This window comes from Phyllobates terribilis, unplaced genomic scaffold (genome assembly GCF_046119375.1).
Source record: "Phyllobates terribilis strain yellow unplaced genomic scaffold, ASM4611937v1 Scaffold_1__5_contigs__length_1240528914, whole genome shotgun sequence".
In the NCBI taxonomy this organism is placed as follows: Eukaryota; Metazoa; Chordata; class Amphibia; order Anura; family Dendrobatidae; genus Phyllobates; species Phyllobates terribilis.
This window is the reverse complement of record NW_027362761.1, coordinates 1,094,625,053-1,094,644,133: the sequence shown is the minus strand read 5'-3', so window position 1 is coordinate 1,094,644,133 and position 19,081 is coordinate 1,094,625,053. Positions and strand designations below refer to the sequence as shown.

The following is a 19,081-nucleotide window of genomic DNA, read 5'->3' as shown; positions in this document are numbered from 1 at the left end:
CCAGCTTAAAAATCATTTTACTAGATAAACAAGCGTTTTGCTAGGTGATCAGCAACATGATTAGACATGTTATAGTCCGGTGTGAATACACACTCAGCATCATACTAAAATCTGTATTTTTCTGACTATAAGATGCAACTACAACGGCTTTAGATGGAGGGGAAAATGTTATCTGCTATATCATCGGCTTATCCCGTCTCTGTCCATCCAGGAAATCCCGCGTCGCTGATTGGTCCGGCGGCGGCCAATCAGCGACGCAGGATTTCAGAACAAGTCGGGAGAAAACGGGGCTGACTCCGCCCATGTGGTCATGTGACTCACCAACTGCCCATGACGTACTGAACATGTTCTGTCAGTCACAGTGTGACGTACTTCTGTCACGTTTCATTCACCGTGGTTCGCGGAACAGGAGACCCCCGGCTGCAGCCGCAAATAGTCGTGATGTAAGCGGAAGGAAGAGCCGGCTGCAGCCGGGGGAATTACGTGCTGGCTGTGCGTGGTCAGCGATGTTGTCACAAGCAGTATTGACAACATGACGTAATTACAAAATTCATTAGGGGCCCTGGGGGGATACATTGGGGGGTTGATTTAAAGTAGTGCACAACCCATTTAAACACTGCTTCGCTGATTAGTCGCGCCCGGTCGGCCGCATACATATTCTAGAATACCCGATGCGTTAGAATCGGGCCACCATCTAGTAGATATATATGAGCATTACATAATTATGAGGACATCACTGGATAATATTCCTATTTCACACATCTGGGCATGATGGCTGATATTATATTGCAGAGTATACAATTTGCTTCACAAAGCAGAGCGTTTCTCTCTCTGTGTAATACACTACACTATGTCCTGGAGTGGAGGAGGGCAAGACTGTGACCCGTTTTCCAGACTCTGGACCGGAGGAGAGCAGGTCGCTGTAGCAGAGACGTTCTCAGCCCCTACCAACATATCTCCGAGCCATCACACTGCCAGTAGCAATTTAGGGCTAAGAGCAGAACTCGTAAAACTAATAACTTGTGAGCATCGAGCCACCCTTGCTGGCCTTCCCTCCTGCTGCCAAGACTAAGCTGAAGCACCGCACCTGACCCAAACACAGAGAGAGGTTAAAAGTCTCTCCCAAAATGTTTCCATCTATTTATAATTCTATATACACACATACACTTGTTCTAATTTCTCAATTAGCCGTTAAACAGTATCCAGTACTTGGGGCTCTCAATTTTGATTATTTCTCTGTCCACAGTGCAGAGAGAGAAATAATCAAAATTGAGAGTCCCAAGTAGTGGATACCTTTTAAAATAAAGGGAACACTTAACAGAATAGAACTCCAAGTAAATCAAACTTCTATGAAATCAAACTGTCCACTTAGGAAGCAACACTGATTGACAATCAATTTCACATGCTGTTATGCAAATGGAATAGACAATAGATGGAAATTATTGGCTATTATCAAGACACCCTCAATAAAGGAGTGGTTCTGCAGGTGGGGACCACAGACCACATCTCAGTACCAATGCTTTCTGGCTGATGTTTTGGTCACTTTTGAATGTTGGTTGTGCTTTCACACTCGTGGTAGCATGAGACGGACTCTACAACCCGCAGAAGTTGCTCAGGTAGTGCAGCTCATCCAGGATGGCACATCAATGCGAGCTGTGGCAAGAAGGTCCGCTGTGTCTGTCAGCGTAGTGTCCAGAGGCTGGAGGCGCTACCAGGAGACAGGCTAGTACAGCAGGAGATGTGGAGGGGGCCGTAGGAGGGCAACAACCCATTTGCAGGACCGCTACCTCCACCTTTGTGCAAGGAGGAACAGGAGGAGCACTGTCAGAGCCCTGCAAAATGACCTCCAGCAGGCCACAAATGTTCATGTGTCTCCACAAACGGTTAGAAACCGACTTCATGAGGGTGGTATGAGGGCCCGACCTTCACAGATAGGGGTTGTGCTCACAGCCCAACACCGTGCAGGACGCTTGGCATTTGCCACAGAACACCAGGATTGGCAAAGTTGTCACTGGCGCCCTATGCTCTTCACAGATGAAAGCAGGTTCACACTGAGCACATGTGACAGAGTCTGGAGACGCTGTGGAGAGCGATCTGCTGCCTGCAACATCCTTCGGCATGACCGGTTTGGCAGTGGGTCAGTAATGGTGTGGGGTGACATTTCTTTGGAGGGCCGCATAGCCCTCCATGTGCTCGCCAGAGGTAGCCTGACTGCCATTAGGTACCGAGATGAGATCCTCAGACCCCTTGTGAGACCATATGCTGGTTCGGTTGGCCCTGGGTTCCTCCTAATGCAGGACAATGCCAGACCACATGTGGCTGGAGTGTGTCAGCAGTTCCTGCAAGATGAAGGCATTGAAGCTATGGACTGGCCCGCCCGTTCCCCAGACCTGAATCCGATTGAGCACATCTGGGACACCATGTCTCACTCCATCCACCAACGTCACGTTGCACCACAGATTGTCCAGGAGTTTTCGGATGCTTTAGTCCAGGTCTGGGAGGAGATCCCACAGGAGACCATCCGCAACCTCATCAGGAGCATGCCCAGGCGTTGTAGGGAGGCCATACAGGCACGAGGAGGCCACACACAATACTGAGCCTCATTTTGACTTGTTTTAAGGACATTACATCAAAGTTGGATTAGCCTGTAGTGTGTTTCCACTTTAATTTTGGGGGTGACTCCAAATCCAGGCCTCCATTGGTTAATAAATTTGATTTCCATTGATGATTTTTGTGTGATTTTGTTGTCAGCACATTCAACTTTGTACAGAACAAAGTATTCAATGAGAATATTTCATTCATTCAGATCTAGGATGTTATTTGAGTGTCCTCTTTATTTTTTTGAGCAGTGTATGTATATATTATATATTGTAGGGTTTGGTACTCACTCAGCCGCGTTAGAGGTAGGCATAGGATACTGTTTCTTTAAAAACGTCCAAGGCAGGTTTATTATACCTTCATAAACCGCACTTTTAGTAGTATACAAAAGACAGCCTTGTCCGGCACAGTGTAGCAAAGCAGAAAATAAACAGTTCATACAATACTGCGGGTTCGCCCCGCTCACAATCAGTGTCTTTTAGCACAAACACTCTGGAGGTCTCCACACCTCCAGCCACAGACACTGAATGAGACACTTGGTCTCCATTTTATACACGCGCCCCCCCCATCCCCCGTCTCTTATGACTGCTTGTAAAAACCGGCCCTGATACGCCCTATTAACCCTCTCAGTACTATATGTGCTGGAGCATGCTTTCCCGGTTTTACATCACTGAAGCTACCAATCACAGCGATACATATCTCCCCTCAAGGACATGCCCTGCGGCCATCTTACAATATACATATATTTTTTACATTTATCTATATTTTGTTATAATTTTTAATTAGCCAGGTATCTGCTTCTCGCAGCTCTCAATTTTGATTATTTTTGTCTATTGGCCAAACATGGTACATGTATGACAGCTCACTGTGCCTTCACTGACCGACCTCCTATTTTACATAATGCATCTAATAGTGCAGGGCTAGGTAAAATAGGAGGCAGGTCAGTGAAGGCACACTGAGCTGTCATAAGAGCATACAGATGAATATGTAAGCAGAACACCATATAGAGCGCCCCCACAGGCCACCCCGGAGAACAAGCGTATCATTCTCTCCAAACTGAAAGTAAAGATTACACAAGAACCACAGGACGGATTTCATCAACCAAGGTATCATTTTAATCAGTGTAAAGTCGCCCACCTGACAGTGTATGTGGTTTACTGAGCACAATCCTGACAGGTGCGCTTTTAAAAAAAAAAAAAAATCTCACACACTGCACAGGCACATTCAGTTCTTCTTGCATTCTATTTAAAGGGAATCTGTCACCAGGTTTTTGCTACCCCATCTGAGAGCAGCATAATATAGAGACGGAGACACTGATTCCACCGATGTATCACTTACTGGGCTGCTTGTGGCAGTTTCATAAAATCACAGTTTTCTCTGCTCAGGATCTAGCAGTTCGCTCAATACTGAGCTCTGTATAACCCCGTCCCCACCACTGATTGGCAGCTTTCTGTGTACACTGTGCATAGGCAGAAAGCTGTCAATCAATGATTATACAGAGCTTGTGAATATAGAGGACTACATGGCAGCATGTTTACTAGTCATTTAGTGATAATCTCCTATAAAACTGATTTTATCAAACCTATAGCAAGTAGCCTAATAAGTGACACATCACTGGAATTGGGGTCTTTGTCTCTAAATTATGCTGCTCTCAGATAAGGTGGCAAAAACCTGGAGACATATTTCCTTTAAAAGTAACAACACTATAAAACACACTGAAATTTTAGCCCCTTTTTTGGTGCTAACAAGTGAGCCTTATAGTCGGAAAAATAGTGTAAATGGGCATGCATAGCTAAGGGAGAGGCTTTACGTTACGCTCTGATCACACTGGCGTCATTGCTTCCTTTCACAGCAAAGTACTAGTATTTTACTTTTTTTTTTCAAATGTTTGGCGTAAGCATTAGGAAATCTCCTGTCATATGTCCATAGCTCATGTCCCAGCTAATGCCAAAATGTCAGTCTTTTAGGCATAGGCTTGGTCACTGTACATTGACATGACGTTTTTTCATGCATAGTCACCTGAAAAGGTTGATTAAAAACTGACAGAATAGAATAATGACACCAATAATGTAAATAAGGATTGACCTATTTTGGGAGTTTATCAGGGAACTCAACATAAAAGCCTATTTTTGATATAATGTATTTAATTTAGTCCAACTGAGGCTATGTGCCCACGTTGCAGAAATGAAGCCGAAAATTTCTGCTTCATTTCCGCATGTTCTCTCCCGGAAAAACGCATGCGGAATTTTGCAAGCGTTTTTCGCGCGTTTCTGATGCGTTTGGGACATGCGGAATTGCCTTGCGTTTTTTATTGCCAAGGCAATTCCGCATGCGTGTCTGCAAAATTAATGGACATGCTGCGGATTTTTGAGTGCAGCATAAACGCTGCGGTAAAATCCGCAGCATGGGCATTGAAATTGCGGATTCTCATTGGGGACCATGGGGGACGGATTAACAAGCGTTTCACAAGCGTTTACGCTGCGGAAATTCCGCAGCATATACGCTTGTAAAACGCTACTTGGGCACATACCCTAAAGATCTACACTCGGGCCGTCTGTCTGCATTAGGCGCTACCTACTGCCTTGTTGGGTCTGTCACTGTTATGGCATCCTGTTGGGGCGCCAATGGGCAGACAGAGCACCTTCTACTTCAGAGCTCCTTAGATGTCATGGTTGCTATTGACCACAGCATCCAGAGGGGTATTTTTATTATTTTTTTAAAGTTTTTTTTTTTTTCGAGGATGAATTGAAAAGTCTGGACTCAATGCACACACTGTGACGATTCCCGGTATTCCTCAAGCGAGTGGGTGTTTTTGTGACCCCCATGTATGCGATTTGTCCACTCACTTGAGGCAAACGGGAATTGTGCCTCCTATAAAAATAGCATGTTACCTGATAAAGGTTATGTTCACATGTCCAGTAATCATCCGTTTTTTGCTTACTGTAGGTGGAAATATAAATATTTAACATGTGAACTGTCAAGTAATCATCTATTTGAAGCTGATCCAGTAAGCAAAAAACCCTTGTGTCCTTATGGATCCTTTTCAAATGGGAGAACAACAGATGGCTAATTAACGCATCCGTTTTCCATAGACTTCAATGTTAAAAAAAACAGATCGTTTTTTTCTAAAACGAACAAAAAAGTTGTCTGCAGAACTTTTTTGCCAACGGATTGCTGCTGGATCCGTCCTAATGAATGATTACTGAACATGTGCACATGGCCTAATAGGGGTAACTTATCAGCATGGCAAACACTTGGCCGTCCTGATTTTGTGACTTTCTAAAAAAAAAAAAAAAAAAAAAGTGGAGTAGAAAATATTGCAAGGTTTTAATATTTCTGTAGTTTCTATAAAACCTGTACAAGTGTGTGAACAGTGAGTACAGATGGCATAATGTGATCGGTCCGGGTGAGTGTTTGCTGCTGATAGTCTGCACAGAAGACCTTGGCTGCTGATGAGAGTTACTAGAAAAATGTTGCTTTGCAAAGGGACAATATTCTGGAGAGCGGCTCGCTGCTGGAAGGTAATGACTCTGCTTCCATTTATTTTAGAGAAGTCCGTATTAAATGACATTTTTCCTTATGTTTTCCGCTCTTGGATTGTTGATAACACTGCCATGTGCTATGATTTCTCTCATGGGATGTTAGACATATTATGTAGATATGCTGTGAAGGCCTACAGTGCGAAGCTCTATATTTACTCACATGACTACGTATATTGCGCAGATGATCAGTTAAGTGTTATCGCATCAGTAATTGCTTCCTCTGATCCATTCTGTTCATTTGCTTGGGCTAACTACATAAGTATTTATTATGGGATGTAATGGGCTATGCTGACAATAGTTTTTTTTCTGTGCTTATTCAATATTTGGCACAAAACCGCAGCCGTTCACAGTATACAGCATGTGATTTTGCTGTGTAATTCTGGAACCTGCAGCACTTTCATTCCCATGTAAATCCAGTTTACAATAAACCTGCAGCTGTTGCATCTAGAAGTTGCTAATATATACATTCTTAAATTAATGTCATAGTCGCCAAGAAAAACACTTATGACAAATGTTGTCAACCTTGGACATTTATTGCATATCAACTCTGCATTGCTAGACTGGTAGGGGGTAACAAAATAATTGCTAAAATCAACTTTGTGTTTGAAGGGAAATTACATATTTAGTCCATAAGCTCAAGGATAACCCCCCACCTCTCCATAAGATAGTTCTTAAAGGGAACCTGACAGCTGATACATGCTGCCTAATCCATGGACATCATGTGTCTAGCTGTATGATCTCAGCCATGAGTTTGACTCTTTAATACACTACGGAATTTCAGAGAAAAACATACTGGTACTTTAAAATCTGTCAGGGACCGAGCTACACGGGAGATTAGTTGGGCTGACTTGTTCCTGGTGGCTTCCCACTTTTTTTCTGCCAGTGACTGACATATCTTTCCCTATACATGTTCACTGGGGGAGGGGGGGGGGGACCTGCCTGTCAGAATAGTCTCTCGTGCAGCTTAGTCCCCAGCGGCTTTTAATGTATGTTTCTCTCTCAAACGCCACAAAGTTTCAGAGACAAACATGATAGCTGAAATTATACAGCCAGCGCCTGGTACATGCTGCCCGTGGATCTGCCAGCATGTAAGCATGTATCAGCTGTCAGGTCCCCTTTAAAGGGAGGCTATCATCAAAAAAATTTAAAAAAGTTACCTTTTTTTGGGGGGGGGGGCAAATCAGGTATTGTATTTAAATCTGTTTTTTCCAGTACGTCCCCATGACAGCACCATAGGAGGAGTAATCCCATATCCTATGTAGGGACAGGAAGCACAAGAGGTTAAAAGCCCTTCCACCCCCAACCTCCTCAGTGTTTTTCCTGTCCCTACACAGGACAGGGAGTGCAGGAGGAGCGCTGGTGCAGGAGCACTGAAGAAAAGTTTTTACCTCGAGGGACCCCGGGGAATCGGGGGGGGGGGCGCGGCTCTCTCCCTCCGGTGTGCTGGAGCCTCCGGGTGCCGCTTCCCCATCGCCGGGGCTCTCGGCGTCCTGCTCTGGGCGGGTCTGGCTTCTCCCAGCTCCAGGACCGCCCGGCATCGAAACCGGAAGTTCGGAGATGACGACAACCAGGTAAGGTATAAGAAGGGGGGCTGGAGAGCAGCAAAGGCAGGCTTACAGCTTTGGCACCCCTGGCAGTACAATGGCTGACGTGTCACACCCTGATACCCATCCTGGATCGCCCCAGAGTCATGTAAGTGTACCATTGCCCCTTTTTATATGGCTAATGGGGCTTACGCTTACCAGGCCCTCCATATTTTTTATAGGATGTCTCTGGGCAGTTACCACCTCCTTCTGAAAAAAAGAAGGATATGGGATAAAAGGCCACAGTAAAATCCAAGAGGTGCCTGGATTGTAGCATCAGACTTCCCGACTCGTATACAAAGCGTCTATGTGCTGAATGTAGAGCCTCCATGCTAAAGGAGGAGCACGGGGCTTTATTAAATGAGATGCGCAGTATAATTAAAGAAGAAGTTCAGGCTTCTATCACGTCTCTACAGCCCTCAGGTTCAGGAGTCCAGGATGTCCCGGGACCCAAAAGACCCAGAGAAGATATAGCACCATCTTCTGAGGGTGAAATCGACCCATCTGGCAACTCTGACAGTGAGACCATTAGTCTACCTCAGGGCGGGGAACGGAAAAGATATATGTTCCACTCAGATGGTATGATTATTCTTCTACGAGCCGTCCGAAACACGATGCAAGTAGAGGAAACGGAGAAGAGCAGTAACATTCAGGATGAGATGTTTGGTGGTCTTAAAACCCAGAGATCCATGATTTTTCCTGTTAATGCTCATGTGATACTGGAGGAATGGGAAGATGCGGAAAAGAGACTCTCTATACCACGAGACTTCCGCGCCCGACTATCTTTTGACCCAAAGGACACCAACATGTGGGACACTGTTCCTAAAATTGACGTCCCAGTGGCTAAAGTGGTCAAGAAAACCTCTATCCCTTTTGAGGACTCGTCAGGACTTAAAGATCCTATGGATAGGAAGGCGGGCGGACTTTTGAAAAAAGCCTGGGAATCTTCAGTGTCAATCATTAAATCTAATATCGCTGCTACATCTATTGCCAGATCCATGAGAATCTGGCTAGAAGAGTTAGAGAGTCAGCTACGGGATGGCACCCCGAGGGAAACTCCTTCAATCATTGCCCCTTTTAAAGATGGCAACAAATTTTTTGGCCGATGCTTCGGCGGAATTGGTCAAATTTGCGGCCAGAAATAATGTGCTTTCCAACTCAGCCCATAGAGCTGTTTGGTTAAAAACATGGTCTGGAGATACAGCCTCTAAGAACAAGCTGTGCTCTATTCCATTTTCAGGGCTCAGAGTATTCGGACCTGTACTAGATGACGTTCTAGAAAAAGCGTCCGATAGAAAGAAGGGCTTCCGTGAGGAGAAAAAGAAGGAGCAGCCCTTTCGCAAACCCTTCCCCTAACCCTTCCCCTCCCTTAAATATAACACTCAGAAAAAAGGAGGGTCCACAAACTGGAGTTTTAATAAGGGGAACAAAGATAGGAAATGCCAGCCCAGTACTAGCTCCCGTCCAAAACGACAATGACTGTCAGAGTGGGGGGGCGATTAAAGTTTTTCAAAAACAGTTGGCATCGGGTCACTCAAAATCCCTGGATACTAACAACTATAGCACATGGTTACAGGATAGAATTTTCTCAATATCCCCCTCAAAAATTCCGTCTGACAAAGGGTTCCCCTACCTCTCTTTCCCATCTACGGGCAGACATAGAGAAGCTGCTACATCAGAGGGTTATTGTGCTAGTTCCAGAACACGAACAACATCAGGGCCATTACTCCTCTCTGTTTTCAATAAAGAAACCGTCAGGGGAGTTCCGTACAATAATCAACTTGAAACCCCTAAACCGATGGGTCCGTTACAAAAAATTCTGCATGGAATCAGTAAGATCAGTCATTCCTCTAATAGACGCAGATGCGGTAATGTGCACCCTGGACCTCAGAGATGCATACTACGACCTGCCAATACATTCCTCAAGTCAGCAATATCTGAGATTTGTACTACCATCAGGCAGTCAGATTCTACACTACCAGTTCCTCCTCCTCCCGGAAGACAAAATGCTGTCAATTCCACAAAGGATTCGTTCTTTTTCAAGAGAAAAGAAACCTTCAATCTGAAAGGCAATGAGTATTTTGGGAATTATGACGTCATGCATCACCTGCGTCAGATGGAGCCAGTTCCATTCCATGCCTCTACAGAAATGCATCCTGGAAGTGACAGACGGACATCAGAATTACCTAGACAGGAGGATGTCTTTGTCCACAGACGCCCAGGACTCTCTAAACTGGTGGCTCGACCAGAAGAATCTACAGACGGGATTCTGGAACCTTGTCTTTTAGTGACCACGGACGCAAGTCTCTCAGGATGGGGAGCTCGAGTGGGAGATTCTTATCTCCAAGGAACATGGTCCACAGAAGTTCAGACCCGATCATCAAATTTTCGGGAACTACAAGCGATCTGGGAAGCCCTACAGAGAAGCCGGGCGGTCTTAAGAGACAGACATGTAAAAATCCTGTCGGCCAACATCACAGCAGTCTCGTTCATCAGACATCAGGGCGGACCAAAACATCCACTTCTCCAGTCCCCGACCTAAAGGATATTCTTAGGGATAGAGAAAATAGTGAGCTCCATTTCAGCAGTTCACCTTCGGGTATCCGACAATCAGGAGGCAGATTATCTCAGCAGGTGTCAGATGAAGGCTTCAGAATGGGAACTGAATGAAGGTGTTCCAGCAACTAACTCGCAGATGGGGTCAGCTGCATCTAGACATTTTTGCATCCAGAACGAATGCAAAGGCAACATCTTTTCTCTCGACCCAGGAGATCATCCTCTGGCAGTGGATGCTCTCACAATTTTGGGGAGAAGGCCTAACATAGGCCTTCCCACCTGCCCCTCTAATTCCAAGAATGCTGCGGAAAATTCAGGAAGATCGGGCGACAGTCATAGCAGTTGTCCCGTTCTGGCCAAGAAGGAGTTGGTTCTCCCTTCTACTTCATCTAGCATTGGAAGACCCAATCGTTATACCGTTTCAGGAGGACCTTCTGACGCAAGGTCCACTGTTGCATCGGAATCTTCAACAACTCCAGCTCTCACCCTTGCTTCTGAAGGGGAGATCCTGAAGAATAAGGGCTTATCTGCCAGAGTGATCCAGACTATGCAGGCTACTAGAAAACCTGTAACTCAGGCCATCTATAAAAAAGTCTGGAAGACCTTTTGTCAGTTCCACAGGACGGTAGACACCTCTCAGCCAGACATCCCTGCGATACTTGATTTCTTGCAGGCAGGATTTGACGCAGGTCTTAGACCAAGTACCTTGAAGGTGCAGATTGCGGCACTAGGTGCTTTCTTCGACTCATCATTGTCCTCGCATCCCTGGATAATCAGGTTTGTCAAGGCAATCCAGAGACTTAGGCCTATCCAGAGAATTTCTTCCCCTCCGTGGGATCTGAATCTTGTCCTGAGAGTCCTTTGTAAACCTGCCTTCGGCCCAGTTTATGAATTGGGAATAAAGAACTTGACTCTGAAAACAGTCTTCTTGATGGCAATCACCACGGCTAAACGGTTGGGTGAAATCCAGGCTCTGTCGAGCCTTGTATGCAGATTCGGGATGATTGCATCATTCTGAAGCTGGATCCAAGTTTCTCCCCGAAGGTGGTGTCATCAATGACCGTAAAACCAAGAAGTGGTTCTTCCATCATTCTGCGAAAACTCTAGGAATCAGAGGGAGGAAGAGTTCCACCATCTCGATGTCCGCAGAGCAGTGTTGGCCTATTTGGAAGCCATTCGGAACTGGAGATTAGACTCTAATCTGTTTATACAGTTTGGGGGAAAAATAGAGGCCGGAAGGCTTCAAAACCATCCTTAGCTAGATGGGTTACATCCATGATTAATCTAGCATATCTTTCAGAAGGACAGCCTCCCCCTGAAATTATCAAAGCCCATTCCACCAGAGCAATTTCCACCTCATGGGCAACTAGAGCAGGGGCTACCATTGAACAGATATGTACCGCAGCCACATGGTCAGGACATACTACTTTCTGCAAACACTACAAGCTAGATGTTCTCTCACAGCAGAGATCTGCGTTTGGTAGGAAGGTACTTCATGCAGTTATCCCACCCTAAGCTATGAGTTCTTGGGTATACTCCTATGGTGCTGTCATGGGGACGTACTGGAAAACCAGAATTAGTCTTACCAGTAATGATGTTTCCAGGAGTCCACATGACAGCACCCTTATTTCCCTCCCTATATTGCTACTGTATGTGATTCTAACATATGTCTAAGCAAGTCTAAAAATAAAATTTTGTTGTACCCAGCCAATGTGGTTCTTGGAAAATCACTGAGGAGGTTGGGTGTGGGAGGGCTTTTAACCTCTTGTGCTTCCTGTCCCTACACAGGATATGGGATTACTCCTCCTATGGTGCTGTCATGTGGACTCCTGGAAACAGCATTACCGGTAAGACTAATTCCGTTTTTTTATTTTGGTCTTGATCTACTTTGAAACTTAAAATATAAATCTTACAATTTTCACACTGCCACTTGGTTTTCTTTTTTTAAGACTTCCGCTTCTTGTTCTATATAGAACACTTATTAAAAGTCTCATTATCATCACGGGCAGAATTACAATGAAAGGTAACACGTTTATACTGACACAGGGTCACCATTCACAAAAGGTGGTGTCACCTCTCGCCTTCCTGTACAATGATAAGTGACCCCACCTATATACAGTAGTTAAAACAGGATCCACCATTCACAGCTCACATCTCCCTTCACAATGACTTTTGCACACACTCATTAGATGCTTCAGTACAGAAGATAGGGTATGAGTCGGTCTATTGCTGCTAATGTACTTCTGAATTTTGCAGAAGGACAGGAAATTTAGGTCTACACTAACCCCAGTTGCCAGTGTAAAATGTCAAGATTTATTTTTTAATACATATTGTGATATGAAAATTAATAATCATTATCAAAAATGGGAAAAAAAAAATAGAAAGTACTGGTAGTTCATTTTCTGATGCATTATTTAATATCATGTGTATTCATAAGGTTTCAATGAGTTGTTTGACCAGTCTTTGCAAAATATACCGACCACTGATCAATTGGTGTATTTTTTGGAATTTTTTACACTAGTGTTAAAATCTCTTATCCTGTATTAGACTTGCCTAGTACAGCTTTACTAACTAACCGTTCTTTTACTTTTCCAGGTGTGTATATATAGATATTAAGAATGGAAATTAAATAAAACAGAAGACTGATGAACACACAAGTGTGAAATGCCTAGAAAAAGAAAGAGTTTATCGGCAAGTCCTCAGAGAAGGGTTTCTCTCACCAGCTCTTCATCAGTCCCCTCGTTCTCGGATGGTCTACCCCTTCCTCCAGCAATGAGCAATAACAGGAAGGAGGTTTTTAGCAGTATGTGCGAGATGTTCCCCAACCTTGACCCATCCTTGGTTGATATGGTGCTCAGTGAGTATAAAGAAGGTAGGTAATACTGCTAAGTAGTATGCATGATGTCAGTCTATAAACCTGATCTAGAAAAGGTTTTATTTCTACATGTTTCTGTTTTTTACTTAGTTGAGACAGTGATGGACTACCTTTTGGAGCTATCAACATCTACCAAAGGGAATACTCGGGAGTCAACAGGTTTTGCCCAGATGGCTTCATTCCTGGATGATTTTGAGGTGGAATCGCAAGTTCCAGAGAATTTTCACCATGAGCCTGATCAAATAGAAGAACAAACAGATGCCTCATATATGGATGAGACTGTGTGCAATGACTTGGATATGTTGTTAGATGAGGCATTGGATAAGTACGGCCTAAGCGGCGCAGAACGATGTGAGGATATAGTGAAGCCAAAGCTGGATCACACTACGAATATTCACAATACTTCATGCCACACAGGTCAAACAACATTAGTTGATCAATCCAAAGCAGATCTGCAAAGTGAAGATCACACATGTACCTTGGATTCAGATGTATTATCTGATAAATATGACACGGGTGCAGTTTCGGGTGTCACAGAACCGGATGGGTTGGAAAACGCAGAGTATTCTAATTATGGAGCCACATATTCTCAAATAAATGTCACAAGTGTTGAGAAACCTCCAGAAGTAGATGGGCCGTTTACTATGCCAATGTCAGCAACAACTCATGTCAAGCTGCAAAATGCATCTCCAAATTCTCAAACAAAGTGGAATCCTATGGCGTCCTGCTTTTATCCAGTATCCAATGTAAATCCTGCATTCATTGCACCAGTAGCTATTAATCCGGCACAGTGGTCAAGTGTAGCTGGTATAAGGCCACCTGTTGCAGGAGTTTGCTATAACCATTCCCCGTTCGTTTGGAATTTTAACCACTTTCCCCAAACCCACTGGAGTGCTGAGAATATTAAACCTATAAATATGGCTCAGAGTGGTCCTCAGATCTCAAAAAAAGTGACCCCCTATTTAGGAAAAGTTTTGGTTCTTTTGAGGGGTGCTCCAGGCTCTGGAAAATCTACATTAGCAAGGTAATATATTTTATCATGAAATGTTGTTCATTCATTAGTGCCCTTTTCCCTAACACTTTTAGGACTTGTGAATGTAAAAACAAAGTGAATATGCCCATGCACCATAACGCACGTTTTGTGTCCGTGACGAATATTGCTGATTCAGTCACGTTTTGGAGAAGGACATCTCTGCGGCCTGGAAAACAAGCACTTTCTACAGTTATTTTGATATTCTAAAGAATTTCTTGCCTGTGCCCTAATTTCCCATTTTTCTTGTTCTCATTCCAAGAGCTATAATGTCTTGTGTTTTTTTTTTTTCTGTCATTGTTACTCCGGTTTCTTGTTCATTTATGGTTAACATTGCAATGTACTTGAAAAACAAGCATCTTTGCAATTTATCTTTTATTAAAAATCCTCTCCATTCTCAAGAACTGTGGGATTTTTAATCTTATAGTTTACAGCTATTTACCTAAGGGACTGACCACCCACCAACAGTCTTATCAAAGGTGGCCCGTACCCCAGGCAAAGAGCGTGCCCTTGTGAACGGTTTGCTATACTGCTTTCAAGCACCGCTGTGATGCTGGACAGACGGCAGGATCCGACTTCTCCGATGCTGCAGTGGCAGAGCTGCTTGTTGCAGCATGGAGAGAGCACAGTTCAGACCAGTGACGCGACCATGCCGCCAATCTTAACACTCAATCTTTCCTCAAGAATGAAATGAGCATACCCCAAGAAAGTGTTAATATTTTTTGCATGGATGTGGCCACACAGGTTTGTTTTCGAACTACCTTATTTTTCGGACTATAAGACGCACTTTTTTCCTCAAATTTTGGAAGAAAATGGGAGGTGCGTCGTATAGTCCGAATGTTGGGGGGGGTGTATGTATGTATATATGCATGTGTGTGTATATATATATATATATATATATTAGTGTGGGGGGAGCGGTTGCGGTGGAGGAGCGGGGCACAGGAGGTAGCAGCCGCCTGCTGCAGCCTACACTGTCCCCGCTGCTAAAGAAAATGAATATTCACTGCTTCTCACGCCCATGTGGCGTGGGGAGCACTGAATATTCATGCTCCTTAATAGCAGCACACAGTGTAGCCGTGCTGCGGCTCCTGCTGCTGCCGGAATCGCCTGTGCCTGCTGTTAAATAGCATGAATATTCAACATCTCTCCACGCCCATGAGCGTAGGGAGGGGTTGAATATTCATGCCCTTTAATAAGCGGGCACACGAGCTAGCCGGCAGGAGCCGCAGCGCGGCTACGCTGTGTGCCGGCTATGAAGGAGAGTGAAGTCACTGCTCCCCGTGCACACAGTCCCGGCGTGGGGAGCAGTGACTTCCGGCAGCTGATCTCTCCTTGTGAGCCACGCATGGCAGTGACGTCATGCGCGGCTCACATGGAGAGATCAGTGCGGGCAGACAGGATGCAGCGCTGGAGGAGAGAATAAAGGTGAGTAGGAGTGTTTATTTTATTTTTTTTATGTGCAGCATGATGGGGATTAGTGGAACCATGCATACCAAGATAGGGATTACGGGTGCCATGCATACCAGGATGGGGATTACGGGTGCCATGCATACCAGGATGGGGATTACGGGTGCCATGCATACCAGGATGGGGATTACGGTGCCATGCATACCAGGACAGGGATGAGGGGTGCCATGCATACCAGGATGGGGATTGCTGTGCCATGCATACTAGGATTAGGATGAGGGGTTCCATGCATACCAGGATATTGATGAGGGGTGCCATGCATACCAGGATATTGATGAGGGGTGCCATGCATACCAAGATGGGGATTTCTGTGCCATGCATACCAGGATAGGGATTAGGGGTGCCATGCATACCAGGACAGGGATGAGGGGTGCCATGCATACCAGGATAGGGATGAGGGGTGCCATGCATACCAGGATGGAGGGATGCCAGGCATACCAGGATGGGGATGGGGACCACATATAAAAGGAAGGGGGGGGCATATATACTAGGATGGGGGATATTGTCAGAATTGGGGGACATTACCCCTATACCATTGTCAGCAGAAGACTCCCTCCCCCTTAAAAGTGCATCATGAACACATTTTTAGCTTAAATTTTTTTTTTCCTCCTCTAAAACCTTGGTGCGTCTTATGGTCCGGTGCGTCTTATAGTCTGAAAAATACCGTAGTTCTTTGAAGGTTTTTTTTTTTTTTAACTTACCGAATTGTCGTTCTGAAGGAAACCATTTAATTTACTGTAGAATGTACTAAAAAACAGAAGAATAATATCAAATGAAGTTAAATGGCGAGGAAAAAAGAAATTTTGCCATTTGATTTTTAGGCGCAGTATTCATTGGTCAGTATTAATTGCCTGCCAATATGTAATCGAGGCACATGGTGAGCTGACTTTTATTTTATTTTTGGTGCACACTATTTTTTGATTGCTTTTCGGTACGGAGATGCATCAACTGAAAAACATCAATTTTGACTCTCTAGATTTTTACAGCATTTACTCACTTACAGACGTGGCAATACCAAATATATTTTTGAATTTAGTTTTGTATTTTTAAATTAAAAGGGAAGTGATTACAACTTTTTTTTTACTTAATTTCTTAGTATACTTAAGGGATTTGAACCTGCGATCATTTAATTGCGTGTTCTGTATACTGCAAGACCCACAGTATTTAGTGAAAATGCTGATCTCCTACGAAGCCTAACCTGTGGTTAGGGCTTAACAAGAGTGCCAAGATGGCAGAGATGGATGTCTTCACCAGACCTCTGGCTGTCATGGTAAGCCATGCCGATCAGTGCTGATCGCAGCGGTCAGATCTCACCAATCAATAAGTTATCACCAATCCCATGGTTTTAATGGAAAACCCCCTTAAACAATGAATCCACTGATGTAAGGGGACATGGATTACTGATTTTTTTTTTTTCTTATTTTGATGATCTGTTTTATGTTTCTGTTTTTATATATTTTTTTTTTTACATTTTTTTTTGTCTTAATAGAAATATACTTGTCTTCTAGATTAATATTAGGGCAGAATCCAACTGGAGTTATTCTAAGTACTGATGATTACTTTAGCCAAAGTGGTGAATACCAGTTTGATATAAGCGGTCTTGGTGAAGCCCATGAGTGGAATCATAAGCGAGGTAAGAACAATCGGCTTTTTGTGACTCCTGAAACTGAAACTTTATTAATATGCAAAAATAAAGCAGAGCCCCACACCCAACAAAATGCCCCCTCTCACAAAATAGTATTTTATTGCTTCCAAAACACAGACCGCTTTAATAATTGTATTCTCTGCTACGAAGTTTCGATATGTTCACATATGTATTGTGTGTGATGGTTTTCATGCAGTCGCTTCCCTCTGGAGTTACATCTTGTCCTGATGCCGGGTATGGAATAATACAATGTGAATGGAGAGTATGGTGCACACTTTCCCTTACATTATAGTAATCTAGTCTACAACCATACTGACAGCTGTCTCAAGCTAATTTACTTAAAGGCTGGAAGGGCAAGCACAGGCTTTTGACTTTGTGTCAGGTAGGTGTTTTTTGGTAATATCACTAATTTTCACAAATGTAGAAGTGTGGTATCTGTTTAAAGGCAAACTTCCAGTAAAAAACAACAACAACACATGTATTGTGCTTTGCTATGAAGCTTAGATGACTTTTTTTGTTAATTGATAGATTATCATTTTATGCTTTGTTACATATAAATTGTAGCCCAAACATGGTTTCTCTGTCTACAAGCCTGCTAGCCTACATTCCATTTGCTAGTCGCCACTCCTTCCGTTTCCTCTGTCACTGCTCTACTGAACTCGTATAAATTTATTAAACTGCATAAATCAGTGCAGAGCCTGCTGTAATAGCAGGACTTTTATTAGCTCACAGATTTTCGATGCAGATATACCTTGGACGGAATAATCCTATTGCTGCATATACATTAAATGGGAGTAAACTCGGGACTACAGAAGAGAAGGACTTGGGTATTCTGGTTACAAGTAAGCTGAGCAGCAGTACTCAATGTCAGGCAGCAGCCGCAAAGGCAAACAAGATTTTAGGGTGTATAAAAAGAGAGATAAAATCAACGTGTTGTTAGAACTTTATAAATCACTGGTGAGGCCACATATGGAATATGGGATCCAGTTTTGAGCTCCCTGTTTTAAAAAGGATATTCAGAAGTTAGTCACTTCAAAGGCGGGCAACTAGATTATTACAAGGGATGGAATTCCTCTCATATGATGAGAGGTTAGAAAAGTTGGGCTTCTTTAGCTTAGAATAAGGAGATCTCACGTGCATGTATAAATATATGTGTGGTTCGTACTAAGGCCTGGCACGTGACTTAATCCTTCCAAAGACCATACTAAGGACCATGGGGCACTCATTACAGGTGGAAGAAAGGTGATTCCGGCAGCTAAATAGGAAAGGGTTCTTTAAAGTCAGAGCAGTTGGACTGTGGAATGCCGACCACAAGAGGTAGTGATGGCCGACACTATAACAGCTTTAAAAAAAAAAAAAAAAAAAAGGTCTGGACGATTTCCTCAATACACACAACATTGTGGATTATAGTTAATTTACTGGCAAAATGTACAATTGGGGAAGGAAGGTTGAACTTGAGGGACCCTAGGTCTTTTTTTCTTAATGATGTAACTATGAAGCACTCTCTCACTCGTTGCTGTCTAAAGAATATATTTTTTTGGCTCTTGGTTCGCTCTCCTGACCCCTACATACAACAAACGCGATGAACACTCAGTTCAACTGAGCGAATGTGTCCTTAGTAGGTAGAGGAGTAGCCACTGCCAGATTCCTCAGATAACAGTATATCGTCCAGAGGAAAATAGGGTTCGGTAGTTTGAAATCCATTTACATCTTCCATTGGGTGAGAGTGAGGAGACCCACATACATATTACATGGATGGCTGGACTAGGTGTGATCGACACATTT

At 43.8% G+C, this 19,081-nt stretch overlaps 1 protein-coding gene across 3 annotated transcripts in view; it reads left to right on the top strand.

Moving 5' to 3' along the window:
- Positions 1-19,081, top strand: part of N4BP2 (NEDD4 binding protein 2) — a 96,928-nt gene that overhangs the window by 12,614 nt on the left and 65,233 nt on the right. For 2 of the 3 annotated variants that reach the window (XM_073645794.1, XM_073645808.1), the window contains exons 2-4: positions 12,875-13,151; positions 13,245-14,178; positions 17,160-17,284. In XM_073645794.1, coding sequence (XP_073501895.1) covers positions 12,944-13,151; positions 13,245-14,178; positions 17,160-17,284 — 1,267 coding nt within the window. In that variant the 5' untranslated portion in view covers positions 12,875-12,943. Of the gene's footprint in view, positions 1-5,959; positions 6,120-12,874; positions 13,152-13,244; positions 14,179-17,159; positions 17,285-19,081 lie in introns of those variants that run through there. The other variant, XM_073645802.1, reaches the window with a different exon arrangement.